General features: G+C 40.9%; 1 protein-coding gene across 2 annotated transcripts in view; it reads left to right on the top strand.

The window, feature by feature from the left end:
* igsf11 (immunoglobulin superfamily member 11) overlaps positions 1 to 22,871 on the top strand; it is a 93,144-nt gene that overhangs the window by 9,014 nt on the left and 61,259 nt on the right. For both annotated transcript variants that reach the window (XM_022761251.1, XM_022761250.1), the window contains exon 2: positions 19,362 to 19,391. In XM_022761251.1, the coding sequence (XP_022616972.1) occupies positions 19,362 to 19,391 (30 nt within the window). The remainder of the gene's footprint in view (positions 1 to 19,361; positions 19,392 to 22,871) is intronic.

Genomic DNA, 22,871 nt, shown 5'->3' with positions numbered 1-22,871 from the left:
AGTCTACAGACAGCTACATGAAGTGTTGTAGTGGGCGCTGCATTAACTGCAGGCCTCGAGGAAGGATGCAGATTCAGCTGTGGGTGGTTTTAGGTCAGAGTTTCCTGACATGAGCGAGTCCTGAAGCAAAGACTATATATAGGTATTTTCAGCTGTACTCCCTGGAGTACTGTGGCCGTGCATCACTAATTTGAAATTGATTGTTAATTGATCCACACAACGACTAAATGACCTTACAGCACTTGATGAACCCAGTGGCTGAGCTTGCTGGTGTCACACTGGGAGATAATGCAGATCCTGTGACCTGTTTTGAGTCCATTGAGTTGTCTTGACCAGATAATTGCGCAGGCTCTAAAAATACACTATGGATAATTTCATATTCTAAAGGAATGTAATTTTGTAAATTGCTCACTGTTGCACATGATGGGTTGTGTGCTCGTCTGTAATGGCTACCTCTACTGTTAGGTGCTCAGCTCAGAGCACCTACACAAATGACTTCTCTCCTCTGAGCGTTTTGGTTTATAAAAGGATGGAGAGCTGTATGCACTGTCTTTCCTCTGCGTTTGTGGAAAAGTCCTTAATCATGCTTTTATCCTTTTGACAGCAACATGTTAGTTTAGTCCTGTGCCACTTCCTCTTTCAAGATGAATTAATTCTGCTTCTTTTGAAACAATGTGGTCGGGGCGAGCAGATGAACTGAACTTGAAACCCCTCAGCCTGTTGTCCTCACACTCGCATGTTACGCTGCTAATGGAGTGAAAATGCAGAATATGGCAGAGAATAGAGGGGAACAAAGTGAAAAAGGGGACAGATTCTCCTGCATTAAATATGCCCAGGGCTTTTCACAGCCATAGGTAATTCATAAACTGGCTGTTGGGTTAAAAAACTGCTGTTTTATTTGTGCTTTTGCTCTTTTCCTCTAGTTCAGTGTCTCTTTTATCAAATCAAAAATAACATTGTAATTGAAACACAATGCTGAGGACAGCAGGCGAAAGGGAAATTTTGTTAATTTTTTTTTTTACTTTTAGTCATGAGCATCATAATGCAGTGACATCACTAAAAAGACATCCATGACAAAAGAAACGACCAGACAGGTTTTATACAAACCTACAGGTTGCACAAAGAGAAGAGAAAATAAAAGTGGAAGAAGAAATTATTATCAATAACAGTTTTGTTGTTGTGAAATAATGCATTTTGCACCAGGAGTGAAGTTATGTGCATAGTTGTAATTGATGATGTACAGTGTAAGTGCAGCTAAGCCCACAAAGCCTCTGGCTGTTGACCACACTATCATAAACCACTACAGTGTCATTGTCTGCTTAGTAAGGACACCAAAATGAGATGTCCCTGCAGGAGTGGAAGGCGAGCTCTGGGTGTGACACGCTCTCAGTAAATGTGTGTTAACTGCTTGAATTGCTCCCTGTAGGAAAGGTTGTGCCGCAGCTCTCCATAGTTCCAGTTTCATTATTAGCCCCTCTTTTGTACTGTGCCCCAGAGCTTAACTCTCTCTCGAGTGTTATTCTTCCGCCTTGTCCCGCTCAGGTGTCTTTCCTTCAAAATATAGGTCCAACTTCACTTCCTCTCTTTGTCATGACCTACAGTATATTCCTCTACATTTCGCTTTTTTTCCCTTTAACATCACTTGGTTGTCCAGTTTCACTCTCTTTCTTTCCACTCTCTATACCTCTCTTTCACACATTCTAAATTTTCCCTCTCTGCCTCTATTTCTCCGTCCTCCCACACACCCTGTTGACACACAAATGACTTTCCAGGGATGAGGATGAGACTGAAAAGTGGTCGCCCGGTTGTTATGTCCTTGCAGACAACGAATGAGCATGTCAAATCTGATGCATGTGAACAGCCAGGAAGAATGGCGCGTTAAGGCACACAGTGAGAGAGAAAGAGAGGGAGAGATCGAGAAACACAGAGAGAAAGAGAGAGAGAGATCCCATCTGTGCATTGTTACACAAGACTTCACCTTAACGTTGTGGCTGCTGTATCCAGTAGAACAGGAGGGGGCACAGGTGGAACTTTGTGGGACACAGTTTACGCACATTCAGACGCACTTGCAAGTTCTTTTCACAGACATACAGTATCTTTGCAATACATATAAATGCCTACACAGACATATAGAAACACAGTTAGTTGCCCATTTGTGTGAATACAGGTGTGGACATGTTCATGCACATGCAAAAAGACCTGAGGCCTAAAGTAACTTCATACAACATTTCTCACAGTTTCCATATTGCAACGTGTTAGTCTGCTTTGTTTCTGTTTGTGTTGCTTGGTCTTTGGCCTTTGCCTCTTCGGGAGTATTGAGCGGTTGGTGGTTAAGGTGACATTGCTTTCACTGAGCTACAGGCTGAGTAATTTCATATCACATAAGTATTTAAGCTAATGCTGTTGTACTCTAGTTTGCCAGGAACTCTTGAACAGGATGTGTGGTTGTCAAGGGGATTGAACCTGTGATCTTTTGGTTGCAAGACAAAAAAAAAGAATTCAAGATTTTATGTTTTTTTCATCATTATAAAAGACATGTCTGTTAAACTGTTCACAAGAAACCTTGCACTGAAAACAAGGCTGGTTATTGATCATTCTATTGAGAATTTTTAATCCGTGGAGGTTTTACATTTGTAAAATTTCCCCTCATTCTAAAACTAAAGACTAAAACTTAAAAAAGAACATGTCAACATTTTTTTCTGCAAAAAGGAATGACTAAGTGTGATTTCAGTTGCATTTTCTGTTAGGACCTAATTTACTGTGACCTCTTGCAGCAGGGGACATAACAACTTTTAGATGTGTAGATGTGGAGAGACCTAAAATCAGAAAACTGGCTCAAACTATTCTCCATTTATCTCTGTTTTTGTTTTTTTCCTTTTTCTTTCTTTTTTCCTTTTTTTTTTCCATTGAAACTTTTAATGATCATTCACATATTTTAGTTTGATGACCCCTTGGTTGCTAAAACTTGTTGCCATCACACTCTAAACTGTAATGGTTGAGTAAAAAAGAGAAGATGAGCACTGTTTTGCACATTCTGTGAGACTGGCCTCTTGTGGCGACCACGTAGGCGGTGTTAGTCTAACGATATAAGGGGCATAGATATCAGGGGGCACCATATGCTGCTGTGCCCCTTCAACCCTTAATCCATGCCTCTACTGTCTTATCTGGTTGCCCTCGCCTGGAGACTGCTGGTGGGGGCTGGGAAACACTGTCCAGTACGCTGCACATTGCTTTGTGTTTGTAAAGTGCTCAATATGCAAATCCACTCAGTCCCAGATAGTTTGCCAGAATATGAGAGGCTAGATTCACCGTCACACGTGCAAACACACATGTAAAGGCATGGGTGTGCCTGCCCACCCACACAAACTGACATGCACACACAAAGATCACCCCAACCTTCCACACACATTAATATCGCAGGGATATTGCACAGACTTAACTGATAATGCCAGATAGTAGTATTGTCACAGGCCCCACTGACACACTGTGTGTGTGTGTGTGTGTGTGTGTGTGTGTGTGTGTGTGTGTGTGTGTGTGTGTGTGTGTGTGTGTGTGTGTGTCCGTCCTATTTGTCCACTATCCTACACAAAGCCTTTTAAGTAGATCCCTGCTATTGGAGGAGCTTTAAATAAGCATAACACAATAATGGAACATTTGTCCATGCACGCTTGCCCCACATTGTGGCTGCAGGAAGGGTAGAGGGTAGAAAGTCTCAGAGAAATATATGACACTTGTCACACTGTCATTACAGATAAGATAAATGGGTCTGTACAAAAAGTACCTACTTTGAGCTAAACCCAGCTCATCCAGAATGCCTACAGAGTAATAATGAGCACATACCAAGTGACAATGACTGGCTTGACTGGTTAGTGTCTTAAACTACTAATACAGCTGTTGTGAAATCACTTAAGACCACTTTGCANCAGGGATATTGCACAGACTTAACTGATAATGCCAGATAGTAGTATTGTCACAGGCCCCACTGACACACTGTGTGTGTGTGTGTGTGTGTGTGTGTGTGTGTGTGTGTGTGTGTGTCCCCGTCCTATTTGTCCACTATCCTACACAAAGCCTTTTAAGTAGATCCCTGCTATTGGAGGAGCTTTAAATAAGCATAACACAATAATGGAACATTTGTCCATGCACGCTTGCCCCACATTGTGGCTGCAGGAAGGGTAGAGGGTAGAAAGTCTCAGAGAAATATATGACACTTGTCACACTGTCATTACAGATAAGATAAATGGGTCTGTACAAAAAGTACCTACTTTGAGCTAAACCCAGCTCATCCAGAATGCCTACAGAGTAATAATGAGCACATACCAAGTGACAATGACTGGCTTGACTGGTTAGTGTCTTAAACTACTAATACAGCTGTTGTGAAATCACTTAAGACCACTTTGCAACACTGAGTTGTCACCTCTTTTTTTCATCTCAAGCCAAATGCTGTGTCTCATTAAATGTTGTGTGTCCACTGTCAAATTTGCTCTGAGAGGTGAAGCCCCCTCCATTTTCCTACATACAGAATTTACTGCACTTGGCATTGCAGACCACCCTGCAAACATCTTACAAATAAATCAAGAGAAAAGCCAGGCAGTGGAGGGCCTTAATGGAAAATGAGGCTGGAAACAATCCTCTTGTTAAAACAAAGAGAAATGGCTTTCTAAACCGAGTTCGACAAAAGACGAGATAAAACATAAAAATACTCAACTGTCATTATCAATGACAAAATCAACATGGATTGATTTAGTGTAATACTTTATTTCACAGTGTTTCGAGTGCACCCACTCCTGCTTTCACAGCAAAAATAAAACATAGTGTAATTGTATTATCAACAAACAATTTTAATGACTCGGCTAAGCATTAACATAATGAATTTCTATTCACAGTCTCATCACTTGTGGAGACTAAATAGAATTACATACATTTGTATCCCCAGCCTTCTGTAATTTGGGACTTAAAGTTTATTAGTATCCAAATAAACCTTTGATTTTGTTGCAACTTCCTTTTCCTATTCTTGATAGCTTTTCTCTGCTCTACTCTGCTGTATATTATTTACAAATTAAACTTCCGTTATTGCTCTTTTGTGACCGATCATGCTGTGACTTGCTTATTCCTCTTCTGATGAGTAGCGGCTGCTGATCTGTGCCCAGCTTGCTTTGCTAAGAGGTGATTTGTGAATATGGAACAATGTGTAAACTATTGAGCCAAGGCCCAAATCATCTGCTAAGATGGGCTTTGCTACAGATTATGTCTGTCATTTGGTCTGTGACCCTGGCTTATAGATTATAGATAGCTTTGGCTTTATTTGATCAGTTCAGTGACACACGAGCAAGACCTCGCGTGCAAACACACATGTATACCTACACAGAGGTTAGACATAGGCAAACCATGTGAAGGAGACAGAACTTTAAAACTCTTGAATGTACAGTAGTGTTGCTGATAACAGGTTTGTTGCAGAGCAGAGAATGGTCCATGTCTGTTAAGTGATAGTTGATCAAGTAAAGTTTAACTATTTACCCAGCATGTCTGAAAGGACTTTATATAATAACAATAATTTGCCTGTCTGAGATCCTCAGGCTACAGTTCCACAGCTGAGGGGCTCAACAGCAAAAATTGAGATTTTGGAACTGTTTGTAAGCCTCTGCCAGAGGATCTCAGGCAGCGATCATGCTCATAGGGAATTAGCAAATCACAGATATAGGCAGGAGCCTGACCATTCAAGACTGTAAGTGATAGTGAACGTGTCAGGACAAACAGAGAGACAAACACACACTTGAAGCAGAGATGTTCAACTCACACTGATAACAGACAAGAACTGAGAGTAAGGATGCAGAAACATACAGGCATCTCTGGACTGAGCGCCATGAAGCTGGTTTCTATGTTAATACCCTTTAGATTAAAGCAAACGAAGAGAGCTTGTCTTTCCCATGATAATGGATCGGATCTGAAGATTTCTACAGGTTTATCTCCCCAGGGGGATGGCAGTTCTAAAGATATGTGTAGCTTGGTGGGAAATGCTCTGCTGCCTGATAATTTCTTGTTGATTGTTGGTTACAGTCTGCCAACCAGCACCCTGTGATCGGGAAGGTGTGACAGGGTACATATGGGATGGTGAGATCAGATAAATATGATTGTTTGAGCATGTTTACTATTTATATGCTAGCAGTAGCTATTTGAAATCAGATTTGGTGAGAAGTGGGAGCCAGTGAAGGGAAGTCAGTATGTTTGCAGTGTGATCAAATCTTCTCATTTGATTTAATATTCTTGAAGCAGCATTTTATATGAATCAAAGTTTTTTAATACAGTCATTGGTAGCCTGGAAACTATGAAATGGATTTACATGAATGTTGATGGAATTAAATCAGAGGATGTAACTTTGTGACATTGCAAAATATAGTAATATTTAGTATCACTGGCAAACCTGCCAAAAATACTGTATTTCAATTCAATTGAATTTTATTTGCATAGCATCAAATCATAATATACATGATCTGAATGCACTTTACAGGGTAAGGTCAAGGCATTACATTGTTATAGAGAGAAATCCAACGGTTCCCCAGTAATAATTATGTATATCATTGTATAACGTCCCCAAACACATAACATGTAAAAGGAAAATAGGTAGATAGGTAGATCCTAGGAAATAACCTTTAGGTACACCCATGTTTTTGTATGAGAATGATTAAACCTACATGAGGTATGTTGAGATGAACAGTTTTAAAGGCAGAAATTTGAGTAAAACTTGAGTAAATTGCCAATAGAAATCTTGGAATCTTAACTAAGCGTTCTAAAAATCATTATCTATGATTTAAAATGGATTTCTAAAGTAAAATGAGCTGTGCCTGATGTGAGATGAAAGTGGTTGAGAAGGGTGGTGGTATGCTTTTGTCCCACTGTTCCTCGAAAGAGAGCCTCCTGTGGTTAAATTGTTTATTGTTAACAACTCCCATGTACATAAACATATATGTACGCCCACACACACACGCACGCGCATAGACATACACACATGTAAAAATGTACACATTTGCATAATGTCAAACAATCCAGTTGCCAATTGGGGGTAATTAACCAGAGACTATTAAGTCATTTTCTCTCTGTGCATCACAACTGTAATTATGGCAAAGCAACAATGATGTGCAATTACAGTTCATTGTCATTGCTCTGTAGTGATGCAATGTCAGTAAAGACGGTAGAAGAGTCGCTGAGATGATGGAGAATTGCTCTGTATAATATTGATATAGATAGAAACCGCAGAATGGAGAAAAGGGGAGAGAGAGCAGGACTCAAAGGGACCCGTGTCTAACTCCTCATAAACATATCTCATAATCAATGGCAGAATATCAAGTGATCCATCTTCTCTGGCCTGTAAACGCTTGACATTTTCCCTTTATTAAAGCCGTGAGATGAAACGCAGGGTTTTAATGATGACATGTGATGATCAATGACTCCATTGTACTCTGCTGGAGGGTGCTTTATTAACACGGGGCCTTGTCCCGCTCCAGAACGATTTCTCCATGTTTAGAGGATGATTTCCCCATTGGAATTTGGGTCTACCACGGCCCGAGTTGAATGTATGGCTCTTCCTCTTTTGTGCATTGTAATTAAGCAGAAAAGGCTGCATAATGCTTTGGAAGTGGGAGTGAGACGGAGAGAGATGTAGACAGAGAGAGATGGAGACAGAGAGAGATGTATCTAGTCTTTATTACTGTACCACTGTGTCATGAGAGAGACGCAGAGATGTGTATTTGAGCACAATGGAGAAAATGCTCATTGTTAAAAAAGAGGATAGTGTAGAATAGGAAGGCCAGTTGAGACTGTCATCAGTGTGCCTGCACAGCCACATGAGACTCTGTTCACCATTGTTATAATAAAATACTGCTTATAGATAAAAGCTCATGAATACAGGTTGCACAGCAGAGCTGAAGCAGCCACTCTGTAATGGATTACACTGCCGCCACACACAGCGGGGAGAGAAAAAAAATGACTCCAATTTTAATTAATCCTTGTTTAAATTAGGATGAAAAATTAATACTGCGAATTGGCTGTGCAGATGAGATGAGGCGTATATGATACAGTGTTCCCATAGAGAGTTATCAAAACATCACAGCCACTGAGAGGGTGGGGGTGGCTGGCTTTAAGAGCTCAACTCTCAAGGAACCTGAGTGGGAGAATAACTGGAGACCGGTTGACTGTAGATGGAGAGGTGAAAGTGCAGCACAGAGAGCAAATCAGCTGCACAGGCAGATTTCACACCTGGTTTCACAGTTAGTCTGAGAGTTGGCCTGAGAGTGAAGGATGAGATGCAGGTGAAGAGGGCAGGACAGTGCAGCAGGAGTGGACTGGTTTCTGGTCTTCAGACTGCAACCCTGTCTCCTTTGCAATTACATTTATATACAACTAATTTGTTTTGTCAGTTATGTTTTGAGGGAAATGTAATTGCTCTGCACTGAACTCATACACAGGTGGTCTGTGTGGATGGTGGATGATGAAAATGCAGGACTTTGACACTGGCATCCTGAGTCTCAATGGTGGTTCCTTTTAGGCAACAAAAGCACATTGATTAAGGTTTGGGAAAGATCCTGTTTTTGGTGTAATGTTAATTCAACACTTTCTTTCTTGTGCTACTCTGTTAACTTTCAATATTTAACCAAGACCATGATCTTTCCTGAAACTTAACTAAGTGTTGTGAGCATCTAAACATGTCCATAAAAGAGTTTAATCATGATTTGTCAAAGGAGGAAGTCATGTGATGTTGTTATCGAGCGACTCTATCCAACCATCAGTCAAAAGTTTGCCAAAGTGTGACCGCAATCGTTTCCAAACCTTAACCGCATGTTTTTTTTAATTTTTTTTATTGTAACCATGACAATGAAGCTCAAACCATGATCTTTCTCTAAACCTAACCAAGTGTTTTACTGCCTAAACCTACCCAAACCTTAATTGTTGCATTGTCACATCATAAACAGATTTAGTTTTCTACAGTGGAGGCTCAGACAAATGATCGTGATCAGGTCCTCAGATCAGAAAACAATTCTATCTATATTTTGTCATTTCATTTGAAGGATTTGTCCTCGTGGTGTTGATACAAAAATGTAATGTGTGTAGCACTATTTGTTCTTCAAGATGTGTTTGCTATTGCACAGAGTAGTACATAAGCATAATGTCTAGGGGACAGGGTTGCAGAAAAAGAACTGGTACCAAACTGGGGTGAGGTGAGTCCAGGAACAGTTACAGGGAGAAGAAGAGAAAAGCGGAAGGCCTGAAAGTTTAGCTCAGTAGAATGAGGCTGATATCATGACATCATATACTTTTGATTATCTATTGAATTTCTGCCTCGATAAATTTTTACTACTGTTCTACTTCTTCTCCTCTCCTTTCCTCTCCTCTGTTCCCTTCAGCTCACAAACATCTGGAGCTTGCCTTGGCCTAAATCCCCCTTTTCTTAAACCATTTAACACTTGTTTGCTTCGTGCCATCCCTCGATCTTCCGCTCTCTGTTCAGAGGGCAGAGGGCTCTCGACAACCCAAATGCTTGATTTCCCGTCTTTTCATTTCCTTTCTTTCTTCCCAGCTTTGGGAGATGTGAATTAAAAGAAAAAAGAAATCTGAATTTTTACAGTTCATTTGCACTGCATTTTCTTTCCCTAGCCTGGTGTAGACTCAGGTGGGCATGAGTATTAATAGCTTCCCTCGTTCGTGACGTTAGCTGAAATCACACATGTGCCTCTTAACACTCAGACTGTGTTTTATGTTAGTTAGACACATCACTCTCAGTGGTAATTTAGTCAGTGCTGTAAAGCCCTTGTCAGTAAAAAACAGAAAAGAAAATCTCATTTTTCTCTTCTGCCTCTTAGCCACAATGTCTTCATTTTTCTTCCTTTTCTCTCTTGTTTTCCTCTCTCTAGTTGTACCTCTTCTATCTGTTGCTAACCTGCTCTCTGCTTCTCTCCTGACACTCTTTCTCTTCTCTAAATTATAATGTGGTTGTCAAACAGTATTTCATTCCCCCTCTTTTCTCTATTTCCCTGCATGTGTCCATGTGACTAATGTCTCTCTCTCTCTCTCTCTCTCTCTCTGCCCCTCTCGTTGCGTTGAAAAAGGCCTGTATACTCTGCCTGAAATCTTTGTGGGGTCCTAAATGCTAAATGCCAGTCTGTCTCTGCCAGGCGCCCGCTTAGTGCCGGTCTCCCTGGTGATGAGACCAATGATCAGGCCGTTCTGCACCAGACACTGAGGGGTTTGTGATTGAGCGTGCATGTTTGTGCGACTATGTGTGTGTGTTTCTATTAGTGTGCAGTAGATTTTGTGTGTGTGTGTGTGTGTGTGTGTGTGTGTGTGTGTGTGTGTGTGTGTGTGTGTGTGTGTGTGTTGCCCCTATATCTGTGTAAAGATGCGTACTGTATTTAAGGGAGAGAATGCAGGGCAGTACGAGGGACATGTATTCACTGGCTCATTATCGTGTGAATGCATTATGTTTCCTGTCAACAAGCCTCTGCCAAACAAGGGGGTCCCTGTTCTCTCTGCCAGGGCTTGAGCGCCACAGCGGCCAGGCCCCAACGTGGTGCAGTTCTGCACTGGCACAATTCACCAGGAGTTTAGCTCCACAGACACTGCTGCTGGCCTCATCCTGATTCAGTCCATCTGTACTGGCATCTCAGCAGCCGACGAGGAATCAGTCTGCGGGAATGAGATGACTCCATTCAGAAACACTTAATGGCTGATGAAGGGCTTGTTACAGACTGGATTTAGATAATTATAATCCTGACTTATATATTATAGATAGTAGTTCTACGGACAATGCATTCTAATGTGTGTGTATGGGCAAGTGTGAGAGCATATGTGTCTGTCTAACCCATGTCCTTTTTTTAATGTACTCAAACTCAGCAATAGTTTTTAAATAGTAACTTTCGCAGGTCCTTATGTCATTTGTTAAAATGTCAGCCATTAAAACACGCACAAAAACAAGTCTGTGCTTCTGAATACAATGATAAATGATAAGATAATAATGACCAATTTCCAATGAATACTCAGAGAAGATGGGAGCATTGAGAAGGTGATGTGCCATGAAGCTTCCCTGCATTTGTCAGCAAGGTTGGCAGGTTACTGAGCTCACCGTCTGTCACGTCTGTGTGTGTGCACGGCAGCCATGTATGGCGGCCAAGAGGCAGTGAGGAGCCCACCATCAGTGTGCCTGGGGTCCTCAGTCACAAACGTCCAGAAGGTCTCTGTGCTGTGGCACTCTTCAGTGTCAGTTGGACTTTAGCAATAGCCCTGCATTTATGTCAGGGAGAGTAGACTAAATGTTAGAGACAATACAATTCACTGGCACGACAAACTACAACTGTAAAGTTGAATAAAACCAAAAGCTAATAATTCTAAGGCCTGTTGCATTAGACTGCATTAGCTTTAGCTTGGTGTACGTAATGAACTGGCATCTGAGTGTGAATATCAAGAACAGCTTTGTAGATATCTTAAAAGAAATTATGGCTTAATTGTGCTCAAAAAAGAACGTCCACCTTTCATGAGTTGATGACCATGCTCCTCACTAATAAAACAGCTGAGTTGATTCTAATTTCCTTAATTAAATCCGTGGTGGATTAACAACCAATAGGGGGACTCTCCATATAGTCAAACCTGTGCTCTGAGGAGAACCACCAAGTGAATGGCCTTTGCCATAATCATCATCAGCCCACTAATACTCTGCAACAGTCTCCCTACACTGGTGCTGGGTCTCAGGCTGCTGTTGGGGTATTGATTGGGCTGACAGAGACTAATTCTTTGATACACAGGCGTCGAGTTAGAGGTCAGCCCTGTGGTCTGAGCGCTCACATCTCACTGGGACCAATTTAAAGGTCTGAATAGCTGAGGTTCCTAACGGCACGACTCCCTGTGTTCATGCAAACCTGAGGTGTTTTAAAGCTGTATGTGCTGGGTTTCAGTGTGTGTGTATATATATGTGTGTGTGTCTATATGTATATATATGTGTGTATATATATATATATATATATATGTGTGTGTGTGTGTGTGTGTGTGTGTGTGCGCTGTCAGGAGGAAGTTTTATATGCATATGTGTTCGTGCATGTGTGCTACAAAGTGCTTGTGCAAGCAACATTGAGATGGTTTGACTTGCATGTGTGAGAGATTGCATGCAGCTCAAACACTTATTATGTATAAATGGATGGATGAATAACACCTATGAAGCCTGTGTGAACGAGCATATTCTAGACAGATGCAGTTACCCAGAAAATGGCTCCAGTGTGGGATAGGGCCTCATGCATTATGAAGGCTATTGCAGATTGTCTGTGGTTTGAACTCAGGTGGAGGTGAATTGAGTGTGTAAAGTGGGCTTTTAAACGCTAATGCCCTCCAAAATTGCAAGCACAAATGATAAGAAATAAAACATTAAATCAACTCGGAGCCAGGAATTGTGATCCATTTTTTAATATTTAGATGCATCCAATGAGAATTTAAAATATAGAATGGATAGTCTTACTGTGGATAGTCTTCTTAGAAGGACTTGAACAAGTTGTTCAGTTTTGCCTCTGTATTTTCCACTACACATAAGATAAGAAATATTTACACTCAGAGTACAATCAAGGATTTTCTTTCTTTTAGACTTTTCTTGTTCTGGTTCAGTCTAGCTACCTTGTAAATGGATCAACACTAAATCATGTGAGACACTCTAGACCCAGTCTGAACACCTTCTTTTGGTTTCTGACATGTGACAAAGGGCTGACGGAGAGAGAATAGAAGATAATATGGCTACATCCACTTCCAAATTGACTGTAAAATGACCTTATGATAAAAGCATATTTCAATCCACTAAGTTGGCTCCAGCAGTCTCATTCTCTAACATATCTGTGCCAGACTGAGCCACTCTAACGGCTCCTATTTCCTTCACACGTACTGCAATTAAAACATGACTTGTGATTAAAGGACAGCAGTCTGCTTGGTAATATGTACAGCATGTGTGAGTGTGTGATTAAAAGGGAAAGAGGGAAACAGGCAATGTGTGTGTGCGTGTGTGAGGTGAGCAACGTGTTTCCGTGGCATTACTTTATTATCTTTGCTTTACCTTGCGTTCGCGTGTGTGCATGTGTGAACTTGTGCACGTGTCTTTATTATCTTGGCTTATTGGACGTCTGCGTCAAGAGTTCCGAGTTCACACACTGGGTTAATTGACCTCTGGAGACGTTTCCTTCCTCAGCGATAATGAATGTCTGGGTTATATGATTATTCTGCATTTGCTTTAGATGTGGGATTTGTAAAAGCTCTGAGTTCTGAGGTGACTCATTAATTCTTAAATGAGATATTTGAACATACTATTTCTCATACTTTTAAATTGTTTCCTTGATGCCTGCATCAAAAACATGTGAAACACCAAATGGAATTTCGATTAACTAGAAGATGTTATTAACATCTATTAATTATTTAGATAATTGTAGGGTTTACGTTTTGAATGTATGCAACATTTTAAGGTGGGTACTGCAACAGAGAATACACGGCACACAATGGCCAAATCGTATCAAATTAAATCAACTTCATGTTGACAGAAATAGACTTGGACCAACCACATACTTGATACTTCAGGTAATAATTTTCCCTCCAAAATGGATATCCGGTGTTTTGGAACAGAAGTCTTCATTTGTTTTATTCACATGCAAATACATTTTTCATAAGCAATATTAAAAGGTCTGATCATCAATGATTAATAGTCTTTGTGCAGTAATGTAGGTTAGGGCCCAAGAGGCCAGCGAGCTGGAACGTAAAACAAACAAATCATTCTCCATAAAGGAAAACATCTTTTAACACCGTCTTCACTGCAGCCTGCATCGTAATGACCTGCGTTCCCAATAACAAAGAGAACTGACGATGGAAGACGATCAATGTGATGAAGTCATGCAGGGGTTTTGTTATTTGTGTTTAGATTTGTCTGAGGCACTTTCAAGGACAGTGTGTGTTTTTTGATCGTAAATACTCATACACATGAGCGGGCACACACGCTCACTCGGAGGCATTCGCACCTACACAATCAAAGAAACAAACTAATGAAGCCTTTCATAAACAAACAACTTGATTAAGACTCAGGAGGGGAGAGAATCAGGTGTGAACACCGTGGGTCATGAAATCATGTGTGAACGTATGCCAGGGATCTGTTTTTAAAGATGCAGTTTGTATTGTTTTAGGAAGCGCTCCGCCTCCTCCGGGAGTGTGTTTGGGTATGTTATCGCCAACACTGCTGCTCACTACCTGGTGATCGTCTTCTGGCAGAGCACACTAGCAGGAGAGCTGAGAGTAGGTTTTGCCGCTGGGAGTCACAAAAACAGGAAGTTTTTCTTCAAGCTGCATTTCTTCAGTGTCCACTGAGCAGTTTGCTTCCTTTTAGTTAAAGTTCTCTTCACCAAGATGTGAGCAGCTGGTTTTCCATTGCAGTTTTGCACAATGTAGAAGCTATTTTTAAGAAAATAATTCTGTGTTCTCTCCTCTCGTGGTACCATTTCAATTAAATTTGACAATAGATCTCCAGCAGTCCTCTTTCTGGCTCTGGCATGATAGACGGGCAAAAAAAGTGTTTCCGTTTCACTTATGTGAAATAATGCTTTGTCTAATAGTCTAAAACCACCCATAATTTTTTTGCGACATTTGAAAGTTTTTTGGGAATTTATGTTTTTCCATTCCTTGTTTTTAAGTTTGCTATTTCAAAATGCACCTGAAGCAGGTTAATTGAAACACGGCTAGTGACGCACTAGAAAAACGAGACTTTTGCTTTTAACAGCACATATATATTTTGCAATTTAATCCTCAAACTCTTGTTTCCACTGCTCAGATAGTGTGTCTTCAGGAATGCAGGCAAAATTAAAGGCACTCCACAGTAATTTGTTTTACTGGTGTTATTTGTGAGAGCTGAGTGAGTCCAAATCGTTATTCTACAGAGAAAAAGCAAGAGCTGGGAGTTACTATGAAAAATAAGGAGAAAAATAGCAATAGAACAACATGCTAACACTAACTAACTAACATGTTTTAAGATTACATACGTTACACAAGATCTTTGTGTATATAAATTAATGTTTCTCAGCCCTGGCCAGATGCATGATGCATGTGAGAACACATTATTACCATCTGTGAAGGCAGGGCTTGTATTGTTTTCACCTTGTGAGGCTGTGTGTGTGTGTGTGTGTGTGTGTCATCATGGCAAAACGTTGACACCTTCTGTAGCGGGAAGTGTTACAGAGGCATTATTGCGTACATTGGCAGCTGTTTAGATATGTCTGTGGACAGATTTTGTCTTTGTGATAGCATTGCAACCACGCAAGATACAATCATGAAGCTTTGCAGGAGTGCAGTTGACGTCAGAATGTCAATGTGTTGATGGGTGTTGTGACTGGTGGGATCCCATCACAAGATGGAGTTTTATTTTATTTTTATTTCATTTATTCAATAGGGACAATGTGCAATATCGTTACTGCAGGAATTACCTTCCTGACTCCAGGAGTGTAATGCTTAAACAAGTGCATGCATTTGGCTAACATTGATCTTTTAGCTACATTTAAATATGTAATAACTGATTTCTGGAGGGCATCAACATTTAAGTTGATATATGGTGAGCTTACTAGCAAAGGGTTGCTTATTAACACATCAAGCAGCAGATATGAAGCAACATTAGCAGACTAAGTCCAGTATAAAAAGCCAACTGCTGCACTGATAACAGTTGTAGAAGTGAACCAAACCCCAAAAAACAAAATCAGCTGAGCTGGCAGATGCTGAAATGCACCATAGAGCTGAGAGGAACTGTAGATAATCATCTGCGGGTTTGCCGCTACCAGCAACCCCTGTCACGTACATGTTATCCATTGTTACTATGAAAATATTGATTATAGCAGCTGTAAACCATAGTTTTAAACAGCCATGTGCAGCCACTGTTAAAACTACTTTTTGTAAGTTTTTGAATCAAGTTCCATCTGCTCTCAGCTCTCTCTGAACAGTTATCCTCCTGACTTAGTTTCTTACTCTCCAACTTTCTGTAAAATTTATACATCTATCCACTTATTCCCACGGATGCCTCTCATAGTCCGAGGGAAGCTGCCAAGCAACTGCAGATGAGCAATTATTAACATGGGTAAACACAGAGGCAGATGTTTGAACCAAGAACAGAGACACATGTATTAACACAAACAGTGATGTCAGACAGAGAGAAAAAGGCCAAGACGGTGCATAAGAGAGAATTACAGAGAGATTTGTGATCCTTGCCCATCAATAGGTTTTTACCATTCTTCACTTGTGGTGAGAGACGGGGTCTACAGCTGGGGGTGGCTTGGTCTCCATGGAAACTGACATTCCCTTGAAGGTACTTGGCAGCCACTGCCAATTGTTGAGCCTGGGTAATGGTTCAAAATTCTCCGTAAAGTGCCTCAGAGGTTGAGATTAAATTCAACCTGCTCGAGGCAGACTCACGCAGTGACTAATCACACCGTTTTACACAGATGGAAAGACAGAGCAGACAGGGAAATATGTCACTGTCAAATGTTTAGCTTAGCATTTTTCTGTTCTTGGCTGCAGGTCACTCTATAGAATATCACTTTTCATTCAATAAAAAGACACTTTTAGCGTTTCTAGTCACTGATTTCTTTTATATCCATGGTAGGAGAGGGGGACCCAATCATTATCACAGTATTCACTTTGATTCAGTCCTGCACTGCTGTTCCATCAAGCTGGTTATACATTCCTTATTCCGTCATTCCTATTCAGAGGCAGCAACATTTTCTTTATGTCAGATATATTAACTGTTAAAATAACAGCATGTGCAGCACCTGTTTTTCTCTGTTAGTTCTGCACTCCCTCTGCCTCCCTCTTTCCCATGAGCCTTTGCTCCAGCTGGCAGACAGATCTGAATGAAAGTGGTCAGGCACCACTGATGAAATGATTGCTTCTCTGCATCTCCAAGTGCAGAAGACTTTAGCTGTACGTGGCAGGTAGTCTGAAAGCCTGCTGCTGATGGGTCTGTGAATGTCAGCAGGTGAAAAGGATCAGCCAGGGGAAGTGTCAGCCTCACATGCCCATGCCACCAGCTGTTTTTTAACCACTGAATGCATCATTGAGAACCTTTAGTTGATTTGGAATCGTAATTGTAAATATGGGTTTACATAAATAAAGACAAGGTATTTTTTCTTAGTGAGTTTGGCCTACTGCTGTTGAATTTGACCTTGTCACACATGAAGGGGACATAATAGGATTCTCCATTCAGCAAGTGCATGACTGTACGTTTCCAATATTATAAGCACTTAGCTCTCTACAAATGATATTTGGACTGGGAACATGAAACAGCAATACTGAGACATTTCTCAAGCAAAATAGGCACCATAAATACAAATGCACTGCATGCTATGTGTGAAATATAGTGTTTGAGATGAGAATTGGTCCTGTGATATGACTGTATGTGGTATGCATTTTTGTGGATGCATAAACCCAGACATGAACTTGCACATAAACAAACTAGCACAGACATAGTTTGTGTGTGTGTGCGCATGCGTGTGCGTGTGCATGCGTGTGTGCGTGCGTGTGTGCGTGTGTGCATGTGTGTGTCAGTAGCAGATTGTGAAGCTTATTTGTATGCCACAGCAGCCCCTGTTGTTTCCAAGGCTCCTGTATCCTGGGTGGTCAGTCTGAGAGAATCAAAGGTTTTCAGCAAGGGACAGATCGTAACTGCCAGTGTCTCCTCCTTTCACAATACTGTGAATGGAACTACAGTGAGGGAGAAAGAAGTACTGTTTTGCATGAAAAGAAAAGAGACTGACTGAAATCGAAAAGTATATCAAATACTAGTTTATTTGCTGCTCTTACAACACAGAAGATCTGAGTAAAAGTCCAGAGTCTTGAGACAGCACTGTAATCTACGAAAGTAAAGAGACAGAAACTCACAAAATTGTCCCCGTCCCCCCCCCCCCCCGGAAGAAGCCATTTCAAGTGGTTGCATGCAAGCAAAAAGCTTTTTATCACTGATGGTAACACTGAAAGCACTTTCAGTGAAGGTGAAGTTTCTTAGACACTCTCTGCAGCTTAGCTAAATGTCACTGATCAATCTGCAGCCAGCACCGGACCATCCCACTGAGCAGATCCTGTTATCAGACAGCAGATGTAGCTGGCATCTGTTAGCACATGTACAATTCAACTAGACGACAGGTTTTTTCATCCAGCAGACATGAGCTGGTTGGTTCCAGTGCATCGGCTCCAGACTGGAAACCAGTAATTGAGGGCAGAGTGGTTTTGGGAATTGGGGAGAAAATGTTATTTTTGGGGAATTTACTACTGGCAGTGTTGGTGGGCACGGTTTGGCACTGGGAGGCATATTAAACATTCATTTAAAGTGAATCCATTATTTATGATGTATAAAATGAAAATGCAAGCGTATATGGCCAGCGAGCATTACCAAACCTCTTATGTAACAATGTGTTTAATGTGCCCTCAGAAAAATCTCCAACACTCTTTATTCTAAAACATTGTAACGTTGTATGCTGCTCCCACACTGGTGCATTCAGCTATGAGCAGAAGTGAAATACGTTGATTGCTGCTAATTGTAATAACGACGGCATAGTAAAGATGATATTGGCACACTGTCAGATGCAAGTCAATGGAGTCACATCCAGCTGCCGTGTGATTTTATTTTTCCTGGTAGAGAAAGAAAAAAAAACCCATTAGTTTAGGTGCTAAAGCAGATGATGATGATGGAAAGACCTTTTTGCATAAACGCTCAGAAGACAAGGTGATGATGCAAAGCTTTGGTACTGGTTTGCAATCTGAGTAATGTCGGATAAGTTCCTGTGTGTGTTGCAGACATGCAGACATAGCATGTATTTACCACATGTGAATGATGACTCTTTTTTTTTTGTGGATATGCATCCATGCACAATAATTACTTCATGCTCACTGCCAGGGAAGGATTTAATTAACCGTCCCCTGTCAGGGTAGATAATTAGTCAATAATGTACACACACACACACACACACACACACACACTCTCACTCTCACTCTCTCTCTCTCTCTCTCTCTCTCTTATACACACACAGGATAAGTCAATATGTTTGCCATCCCAACACTAATGTTAAGACTAGAATGTTCTAACAATTTGCTGTTTAAAAGTACAAGTCTTGAGTGACACACCTCAATAGGCAATTACAGAGGAGTATTGAGAAAAGCTGCAGACAAGAACTGAGCATGGTATGTGTTCTGTCCACCTACAGAGAGAAGCTAATGTTGATTTTTGTTTAAATTGCTTCATCAGTGTGGTAGCACAGCGTATGATCTGCACAGCCTGGCTTTCAGAACAAAACAGTAATTATGTTTTCCTCTCCTTCTTTTTTTTGCAGGTTCAAGGTTTGATCTACACACAGGGAAAGGTAAAAAAAAAGTCTTTCACTTACTTCCAAATCTCTTAGTCTCTTAGCTCTTTCTCTACTTTATTTTCTGTGCATGTGGGGGGGGGGCAGGATGATTAGCTGGCATTAGACTGTATCTGCAGTTGTGTGTGTTCAGGTTGTGTGTGGATGGATATAGAGGAATTATTGGGGGGATTTGTGAACCAGTTTGTTGTTGTTTTTACTGCAGGCTCACACCCACAGTTAGTGCATAAGGCTGTTGTCCTAATCACAGTGAACATATAATGTGGATTCAGGGTGTCTTATGGTATCAGTCATCATAATCACACACAAACACAGAACATGTAGGCCTACTTAAATACTCCAGCACACATGCATCTGCTACTACTGCAAAAAGAAGTTTTTCTTTATGTCCCACATTTTGTCTCCACATGAATGCCATCTGTGAGATGCTAATGGTTGTTTTGGAAAATTATTACTTGAATTACTTTAAGTGTCTTAAAAGGCCATGCGTGTTCTGCATGTGTAAGGTTGTGACTCGACAGGATGTCTCTTCCAAATGATTTTGATAAACACAAAAGTACATCAGCACTTTGCCTATTTAGCTGTTGTCTAGGACGACATTTATCACTGTTTTTTTTTCTATGGTTTTGCCATCTAGGCAGCATTTTATCATCATGGTGATGGTGGACCTACAGCTCTTTTTGGTCTATTTCTGGCAGATGGAGTCTGTAACGGTTTATGTCTGTGGCCTTCCCTCTGTAGATCCCAAAGTATTTTAGTCCAGAATAATCCCCACCATCTGCTGTCTCCTCTACTACGTTTTAGCTTTCAGTATCTTTCCCTCTATCTGTCACTCTAGTTTATTTCCTGTGGCATTTCCTCTTTCTGTTTTCTCTGTATTTCTTCTCCGATCCCTCTCAGCTGGAACTTTTATTGTGATGCCCCTCTTCCTCTCCTATTCAGTCTCTCAATCTCCATCACTTTTCATTTCTGTACTCCACTAAATCTCAATCTCTTGGCTCCTCTTTTCTCGTGGATCTTAATTTTCTTCCTCTTTCCTCCCATCCTCTTTTCTATGATCTCTTCATCATGACTTCCTCATGCTTCCTTTTAATATCTGCTTTTTGTCTGTCTTGTCTTAAATCTCTGGATGTCTCTACACACTCTGCTCCTCAGTGTTTCCCTCTTTATCCCCCTCTCCGTCCACACATACACGCCCATGCCAACCACTCTCCACAAATCCTAATCTGGGCTTCATGAACACAGACTATACCCCCCAGTTTCCTATTTGAAAGTATTAAAAATCCTCTCCATTAGGAATGCATGGACATACAGTATATGTGCATTGTTCCAGAAAAACTACTTTTCCGGTTGCACCAGCTATTTGTAAATCCATCCCTAAGGTTGTGTCTAAAGGATTCCTAAAGTCTTAGGAACTACTAGCTAGTGATTGGGTCGTACCATTCAAACTCGAGGAATGTTTTCTTAGCTGGTAATGAGTAATTTCCAATGCTAGAAAACATTTGTAGCATTATCCAATCAGAAGCAATTAACTGCATCAAACATTTATGTAGCATCATGTAATTCAAGTTAATATCTTTCCAGTTTATATCATCACCAATCTTCCCTAAAGATGTAGTGCTCTTCAGAGGGCATATTATAACCTCTTGTAAACGCAATGATGGCTGAAGCACCACTCGCTCCTCCCGGCAAGAAACCACGTTCGGCGTAAGAGAAAACTTCCAAATAGCCTTTAACAGTCTTGTCAGACTTATATCAGCAAGCTAGTTCTGTAAATTGGTTCACTTAGCTATAAAACACCGGGGAATTATTAATATTAAGTAACAAATATCTATTGAAGAACTCATCTGTGCGGTGCAACTCTTGTGTAAATCTGTATTTAATAGAGACTTATTTTATAACTAGACCAACAGCAGTAGAGCCAGAAACAACCAACAAACTTCGTGCTATCCACGCTACTGACCAAATGTAGATCATTACATTAACACAGGCTGCTGGCTTATTCACAATGCAGTTCCTTGTAAAGGATTGAGAAGTTTATAACAGAAAAAAAACAATCAAATTACGACTTATTGGTCAGAGACACAGTTTCTCACTGTTCATTAGCTTTGGGTTGCTCAAATGTGTTTGACCATACCTACGCCATACCTGAGAAATCAACAGATTTTCAAAGTAAAATGTGTATTGCATTATTTTGTCCTGTGAAACACATTCTAATCCAAATTTATTTTGACAGCTGAAAATGTCTGTGAGCTGGAAAAACATGAAAAATACACCAACTTGAACAGAAGTAGTTCAGAGAAAAATGGGCTCATGACTGAAATCACAACTGTAAAAAAAAAAAAATGATCTGATTGCTCGGAATTCTCATTTGAAATGTGGAAGGCTCTCATCTTCCCCTACAAGCAACACTCAGGTGCCCAGGGAAAAGGTACTTGACTCTCGGCTGCTCCACTGCAGTTGTTCTGTGGCAACTGGTACATGACTACTGCAGAAATCCTCAAGTGTTTACAACTGTATCCCTTCTCCTTTCCCAAACTGATGCTCTGTAAGTGAGTCTGAGCTTTTTGTCAAATTAATACAACTGAGAACATGACACCAACATGTCACTTAGCACAGAGACACATGCATTTGCAACATTAATGATCTCCTTAGAGAGAAATTCAAGGGATTCAGATGTATTGTGTGTGTCCCTGAGTGGCTCACAACAACAGCAGGGACAAAAAAAAAAAAAAAAAAAAAAATACAGATCAGGTATGACATCAGCACCTCAGCAACATGGTTGTCAGCCATGTACAGCATATCTCTGTACCAGCACACAGCTGGATTAACAATGACTGAATGGATTATTGAGTGTGTGAGTGTGTGTGTGTGTGTGTGTGTGTGTGAAAGGGAGAGACTCAGATAGAGACAGAATGATAAAACATGGTGGTGACTCCTGTGTCAAGTAGGTATTTGATAAAGCCGGATACCTTAAACAGATACTGATAATACCCCGAGATCATCATATTTTGGCTCGACTGCTAATGACGTCACAAAACCACACACTACACATGTACGTGTGAGCTTACACACACACACACACACACACACACACACACACAAACACTGTTCTGAGCAGATCATAGCCTCGTCATCTCGTCACTCCTATCGCTAAATCCATTAGCAATAGGAGTCACAACCTCATCCTCCCCCAATTTCCCCCCCTCTTCCGCTTCCTCTTCTCTCATTCTTTACCAGACAGCCGGTCCCCTATGTGGGACAATTTCTCTTCAAGCTCGTCTGAAAAATGACATGAACAGAGACAGCCGAACAGCGAGATTAAGCATGTAGGTGTTCACAGCCCCGAGGGCACTTGTGGGGTACAGTTTTCTAAGTGGCAGCTAACGAGCCAGCCTCTCATTGTGAGGCTTAAAATGACATATTCATCAGTTCTTACCTTTTCACAGTCCTCTGAGAGAAGACGGTCATGCAAAA

This window comes from Seriola dumerili, unplaced genomic scaffold (assembly GCF_002260705.1).
Source record: "Seriola dumerili isolate Sdu_G_001 unplaced genomic scaffold, Sdu_1.0 BDQW01000391.1, whole genome shotgun sequence".
Classification (NCBI taxonomy): Eukaryota; Metazoa; Chordata; class Actinopteri; order Carangiformes; family Carangidae; genus Seriola; species Seriola dumerili.
Note: the sequence above shows the minus strand (reverse complement) of the source record. Positions and strands in the feature narration are given on the sequence as shown.